The following is a 7,860-nucleotide window of genomic DNA, read 5'->3' on the forward strand; positions in this document are numbered from 1 at the left end:
ACACACACAGGCGCACAGAAATACACAGACAGAAATACACATACACAAACACATACAGAAACAGACACACAAACACACACACACATGAGAAGAAATAAAGTGACCTGTGAAGGGCTTAACAGGGAAACGAATGAAGATGAACTGGCTGAAGTGATATTAACACGAGATAGGAGGCAGAATGAGAGAAATATACCAGATGTACAGAACGTGTGACTTGCAGGTGGGGATGAGGCAGGGAAAACTGGCAAAGTGAAGGAGGCTCCAGAATCCCAGGAGTAGCTCAATAGCAGGTAGATAGGATGAGTGTGCACTGTCCCACTAGCATAAAAAGAGAAAATGCTGGACAGGCTTAACAGGTCAGATAACACATGTAGAGAGAGAGAGACAGGTTAACAGTTTAGGTAAAAGCCTGGGAAAGAGCTGAGCTCTTTTGTCTTTTGTCGGGTTCTCTTTCAAGGACAGCAAACGTTGGCCAGTGGTAAAATATTACTGGGAGCACAAAAAGCAGTGAGGCCAGCTTCACTTGACCCAGTGAGCATTATCCCTCCAGTCAGGTTTCTTGTGAATTTATTAAAGCTGGCAGGTTTTGTAAGGAGCAGGCGAAGTGAGAGCTGAGAGCATCTTCACTACATCGAGAGGCCGCAGCAAACAGCCAGCAAGATCAGAGAGGAAAATTCTGCTATTTGCAGAGATCCCACTCGTTTCATTTAAATATCGGTCTTTTGTTAATTTCTAATTGCATTTTTTAAGACACATGAATTAGAAATTCGAACCCCCGTTTGAATTCAAGGGTAAATTGGGTGGGGTCTAAAATGAGCATCCAACACGAACCCACCCCATTCCCACCAGGCAGCTAGGTTAAAATCGGGGCTATAAACTTTATATTAACAGCAAGTGTCCTGTGGCATTGCTCACAGTGGATGTACTATCTTAGAAGGACAGTATCCTAATATCAGGCTAAACACTCCATTATTTTTCTGCTAAAGTGTAGATTTTGTATCCATTTAAGGCCAGAAAGTCTCATTGCTGTTAAGTAAACACTGAATGAGTTGATACAGAGGTCAATTAGGAAGCTGCAGATATACTGGAATAGACTTTCCTCTTTCGCACTTGGATGTGAAGCATTGAACATAGAGGAATCTCCGGTGAAAAGGATGGCTTACTGGTGACCGAGTCCGCCCGATTATCCTCCATGTGCTCTGCCCAGTGATACGTAACCCTAGCGCTAACGAGGAAAATCTTCCCCCCACCCCCCGCCCTGAGTTCTGGTATTCAAAGACATTGCCTTCGGGTGACAAACGTTTCTGGAGCATTCCTTTGTTTCCACATAATGTTTGTTGAAATGTGATGCCAAAATGTATTTGACAATTGACGTGCGACAGAGAAATGTGACAGACAGGAAATGGACAGTTTTTATAACAGATATGTGCAAGGAAAAGGCTCCTTCAAACACCTGTCCCTTCACTTAGAGAATCATTGCTGAGCTGTAATTACATAAAAATGAAATGTTTATCTTAAGAAGCTACTTTAAATTAACTGTATTTAATTTGAACAGTTATCTTGTCTGTCAACCGAAGGCAATGTCTTTGATTTATTGCACTGTCACCTATCAAAGAGAAGATGAGTAATGCAAGCTAAATATAGTGAAAAGCTGAGGCGCTAGTACAGATCGCTGGGGGACACCACTAGTCACATCCCGCCAATTGGAGTACAGACCCATTATCCCCACTCTGTCTCCTATCTCCTGACCAATTCCCTATCCAAGTCAATAGGTTGCCCCCAATTCCATGCACTCCCATTTTTGTTAATGTGGGACCTTGTTGAATGCCTTCTGGAATTCCATATAAATAACATCCATAGACGCTCCTGTATCTTTAACGTTAATGACTGCCTCAAAAAATTTAACTAGGTTTGTTAGACATGACCTACCCTTTACAAATCCACTCTGGCTCTCTCTGATCAGCTCATATTTGGCCAAATGCTCAGTCACTCGGTTCCTAAAAATAGTTTCTAGTAAATTCCCCACAACCGACGATAAACTAATAGGTCTATAATTTTCTGGTTTCTATCTCCCACCCTTCTTAAATAGTGGAGTGACGTTGGTAATTTTTCCATCCAAGGGGACAATTCCTGAATCAAGGGAGTTTTGGAAACTCATGACTAACACATCAACAATTTCCTCAGCTAATACCATGGGATGGGAACCATTGGATCCAGGGGATTCGTCAATCTTCAGTCTTATTATTTTATCCATTACCATTTTTTAAACTTATATATTAAATCTAGTAAGTTCCTCCTTTTGATTTATTTTTAGTTTTCCTTGTATTTCTGGTATTCATCCTCGTCCTCCACTGTGAACACTGATACAAAGGAGTTGTTTAGCAAGTCTGCCATTTCCTTGTTTTCGATTGGAATATCACAACAAAGGTGGAGTTCCCATGTGACAATAACTTAAAAGAGAAACAGCAAGCAGGTAGCTGAAGGGAAGGTGCTGACTGATGAACCTCCTCGACTTCTTTCACACTGGTAATCCTGTCTATAACACTGGTGATCCTGTATATAACACTGGTGATCCTGTATATAACGCTGGTAATCCTGTATATAACGCTGGTAATCCTGTATATAACGCTGGTGATCCTGTATATAACACTGGTGATCCTGTATATAACGCTGGTAATCCTGTATATAACGCTGGTAATCCTGTATATAACGCTGCTAATCCTGCATATAACACTGGTGATCCTGTATATATAAAACTGGTGATCCTGTATATAAAACTGGTGATCCTGTATATAAAACTGGTGATCCTGTATATAACACTGGTGATCCTGCACATAACACTGGTGATCCTGTACATAACACTGGTGATCCTGTACATAACACTGGTGATCCTGTATATAACCCTGGTAATCCTGTATATAACACTGGTGATCCTGTATATAACACTGGTAATTCTGTATATAAAACTGGTGATCCTGTATATAACACTGGTAATTCTGTATATAAAACTGGTGATCCTGCATATAACACTGGTGATCCTGTATATAACACTGGTGATCCTGAATATAACACTGGTGATCCTGTATATAACCCTGGTGATCCTGTATATAACACTGGTGATCCTGTATATAACACTGGTAATCCTGCATATAACACTGGTGATCCTGTATATAACACTGGTAATTCTGTATATAACACTAGTGATCCTGTATATAACACTGGTGATCCTGTATATAACACTGGTGATCCTGTATATAACATTGGTAATTCTGTATATAAAACTGGTGATCCTGTATATAACACTGGTAATTCTGTATATAAAACTGGTGATCCTGCATATAACACTGGTAATTCTGTATATAACACTGGTGATCCTGTATATAACACTGGTATTTCTGTATATAAAACTGGTGATCCTGTATATAACACTGGTGATCATGTATATAACACTGGTAATCCTGTATATAAAACTGGTGATCCTGTATATAACACTGTTGATCCTGTATATAACACTGGTGATCCTGTATATAACACTGGTGATCCTGTATATATAACACTGGTGATCCTGTATATAACACTGGTGATCCCGTATATATAACACTGGTGATCCTGTATATAACACTGGTGATCCTGTATATAACACTGGTGATGCTGTATATATAACACTGGTGATCCTGTATATAACACTGGTGATGCTGTATATATAACACTGGTGATCCTGTATATAACACTGGTGATGCTGTATATATAACACTGGTGATCCTGTATATAACACTGGTAATTCTGTATATAACACTGGTGATCCTGTATATAACACTGGTGATCCTGTATATAACACTGGTGATGCTGTATCTAACACTGATTTGTGTTGTTAGATTTTAAATGGATGGGAACGGGGTCGGGTCACTCATTCCCGATATTTGAACTACCTTCCCCCCCAATCCTCTTCCTTCAATCAAGGCGGGGGTTGGGGGGATTAAAATGGTGGCCTAAGTCTCCAAAATGCCCATTGCACACCTGCTCTGAATGGATCTGTGACACCACTGGAATAATTGCTCACATATCCAAAGAACTTCTGGCAAAGTGTCTCCTGGCCTGTTCAGCCACCAGGAGCACTCACTGAAGGAGAGGTTGGTGCTCATCAGCACTTTGCAGGCTCTGTTTGTCTCTCTCGTGTCCTTAATTTCCTTAAACGCTTCTTTCCATTGTCTGACCTACAGATCGTCTCAGTCTTTTAACCATCTCCTGTTCTCCTTTCCACCTGTATGCCCTCTCTGTGCTTCATCCCTCTCCCCCTCCTTTTCGTTCCGATTCTATTATACTGCTTGTTCATTTCTCAGATGAAGTCTCGGAGCTCGAAACATGAGCCAGCTCTGATGAAGCAATAACTTGAGTACTCTCTCCACAGATGACCATCGTCCAGTTTCGTGTCCCAGCATTTTCTGGTTTGATTTCCGATTTCTTGCAGTTTCACTTCTTTGGCCTTCTTTTTTTATTTGCTGTTGTTTTAAAAGTTTAAAATCTACGTTGGGTTTGGAGTTTGTTTCAGAAAGTTATAACACTGTTAGAATAATCTCCAAATGTCTTTGATCAGATAATCTGTATAAGGTTCAAACAATACCAGGCGACAGCTTTAATTAAATAAATTTATTGGTCCTGAAAATTGCAGAATTAGGCATCAGAGGGGGTGAAGTTTTTATAATGACCGAGAAGTGTAGACAATGTATTCTTCAAACTTTTTCTGAATGCAGCTCTCAGATCGCCTTTCATATAATGATTGACGATGGGTAATCAATATAGGCTTGACCTGTTCTCAATAACTGGAGGTTTTTTTCCCTCTAAAGCTTTTACAGATTGCCTGAAGGGAAATGGACTCTCTTCACAAAAGTTTAACTCTGATTCTCAGTGTCACTGGGGGAGAAACGGCGAGCAATCGAAATGTAAAGATTCTTTACATTTGTCAACCCCAGTCCATCACCGGCATCTCCACATTTAGTGATGATGGTTGAGGGGTAAATATTGAGTGACAGGGGTTTGGGGAGCTGAGCATTCTGCTTGTTGGACTATGGAATTCAGGAACAGAGGATAAAAAAAACACTCGGACTGTTGTCCTATTGATTGATTGAGAATAGAATAGTTTATCAAGCGCTTTCAGGCCAGACAAAGGCAGTCTTTACGGTCTTCAGTGAGGACAAAGCCTGACTCAGTGAGTGGCTGCTCAGAGTTTAGATATTAGCAGACACCTGAATAATGAGGATTGTTGGGATTCCTGCATTCAGAGCCACAATAGGGGAGGTCGGTCAGAATTCCAGGAGGCAAAGGGATAATGCTTTTAGGTTCCTTTTACGTGCCTTACATTTCAGAGAGGGATTAACGCTCCCAGGCCTGGTGCAGCGAGGAGTGTACACACACAGTTTGGTGGCATGATAGTCAATTTGGGGACAAGACCCATGCCTGTCATTTTTGGAGGTGAAGTTACTGATGAGGATTAAACACAGATGAGTTCATTTTATGGGTTCGCTTAGTCAGCCGGGAGTCTCACCAAACCGTCAGCACACATTAGATATTCGGGCTTGGGGTGCCCACAATTTAATGGCCAGAAAATCGTGGGCAGCATGCAACATGGTGCCTCTTTGTGAAGCTCTGCGCCAGCAGTGCGAATCTGTAAAATATCCCCTTAACCACTCCCGTGTAACCCACGCCCGTATAACCCACTCCCGTATAACCCACGCCCGTGTAACCCACGCCCGTGTAACCCACGCCCGTGTAACCCACTCCCGTATAATCCACGCCCGTGTAACCCACTCCCGTGTAACCCACTCCCGTATAATCCACGCCCGTGTAACCCACTCCCGTATAACCCACTCCCGTATAACCCACGCCCGTGTAACCCACTCCCGTGTAACCCACTCCCGTATAATCCACGCCCGTGTAACCCACTCCCGTATAACCCACTCCCGTATAACCCACGCCCGTGTAACCCACTCCCGTGTAACCCACTCCCGTATAATCCACTCCCGTATAATCCACGCCCATGTAACCCACTCCCGTATAATCCACTCCCGTATAACCCACGCCCGTGTAACCCACTCCCGTATAACCCACGCCTGTGTAACCCACTCCCGTATAACCCACTCCCGTATAATCCACGCCCGTGTAACCCACTCCCATATAATCCACTCCCGTATAATCCACGCCCGTGTAACCCACTCCCGTATAACCCACGCCTGTGTAACCCACTCCCATATAATCCACTCCCGTATAACCCACGCCCGTGTAACCCACTCCCGTATAATCCACTCCCGTATAATCCACGCCCATGTAACCCACTCCCGTATAATCCACTCCCGTATAACCCACGCCCGTGTAACCCACTCCCGTATAACCCACGCCTGTGTAACCCACTCCCGTATAACCCACTCCCGTATAACCCACGCCCGTGTAACCCACGCCCGTGTAACCCACTCCCGTATAACCCACGCCTGTGTAACCCACTCCCGTATAACCCACTCCCGTATAACCCACGCCCGTGTAACCCACTCCCGTATAACCCACGCCTGTGTAACCCACTCCCGTATAACCCACTCCCGTATAATCCACGCCCGTGTAACCCACTCCCGTGTAACCCACTCCCGTATAACCCACTCCCGTATAACCCACTCCCGTGTAATTTACGCCCGTATAACCCACGCCCGTGTAACCCATGCCCGTATAATCCACATCCGTGTAACCCACGCCCGTATAACCCACTCCCGTATAACCCATGCTTGTATAACTCATGCCCGTGTCACTCATGCCCATGTAACCCACACCCGTGTAACCCATGTCCATTTAACCCATGCCCGTGTACAGTCCCCATTACTGTTACACACTGGTGCCCATAAATTTATGTTTAACAATAACGCCAACTTGCATTTATACAGTGCCTTTAACATAGAGAAATGTCCCAGGGCACAGCACGGGAGCGTAATCAGACATACAGACCGTGATGTCCCAAAACGCTTTACAGCCAATGAAGTACTTTTTGAAGTGTAGTCACTGTTGTAATGTAAGGAACTCGGCAGACAATTTACCCACAGCAAGATCCCCCAAACAGCAGAGATAATGGCCCGTTAATCTGTTCTTAGTGAGTAGAGGCCCAGGACACCGGGGAGAACTCCCCTGCTCTCCTTCGAAATAGTGCCATGGGATCTTTTACATCCACCTGAGGGGGCAGACGGGGCCTCGGGTCAGTGTCTCATCTGAAAGACGGCACCTCCGACAGGAAGCAACACACTTCTAATATAACGAGCCGAGCATGCATTAATGTGTCTGGACAGTGAACGTTTGCAGCACCCGAGGAGCAGCAGTCCAGGTGCCAGGTGTCAGCGGCGCAGTGAGTTCAAGTCCCACTCCCGAGACTTTAGCCCATGGTCTAAGCTGACGTTCCAGTGCTGCACTGTCGGAGGTGCCGTCTTTCGGATGAGATGTTAAACCGAGGCCCCTCCTGCCCTCTCAGGTGGATGTAAAAGATCCCAGCGCACTATTTGAAGAAGAGCAGGGGAGTTCTCCCCGGAGTTCAGGCCAATATTTATACCTCGGGTGACACCAGTAAGCATTTATTTAGTTTCTGTAGACATTGAATGGATGAGACCTCGACAGTGTCTCATTATTGCTGTCGAATATTCAAGGATACAGGGCTCGGGAAGCTCACTGGATGGGGGGGTGGGTTGGAGGTGTGAGGTGGTCCTGTGAATTCTTTCCGCGACCAATTCACACCCCGTCGAGCAGTACAATCACTCACAGGATTTACCCTCTAGTCTTTTACATCACCGCCCCCTAAACCCCACCCTCACCCACCGTCCCCTCACCCACCGCCCC

General features: G+C 44.6%; 1 protein-coding gene across 1 annotated transcript; it reads right to left on the reverse strand.

The window, feature by feature from the left end:
• Positions 1-5,589: 5,589 nt before the first annotated feature.
• Positions 5,590-6,825, reverse strand: LOC137304574 (spidroin-1-like). The gene has a single exon (XM_067973220.1). It carries the CDS (start codon positions 6,823-6,825, stop codon positions 5,590-5,592), a length of 1,236 nt encoding a protein of 411 aa, XP_067829321.1.
• Between the last annotated feature and the right edge of the window lie 1,035 nt (positions 6,826-7,860).

This window comes from Heptranchias perlo, chromosome 38 (assembly GCF_035084215.1).
Source record: "Heptranchias perlo isolate sHepPer1 chromosome 38, sHepPer1.hap1, whole genome shotgun sequence".
NCBI lineage: Eukaryota > Metazoa > Chordata > Chondrichthyes > Hexanchiformes > Hexanchidae > Heptranchias > Heptranchias perlo.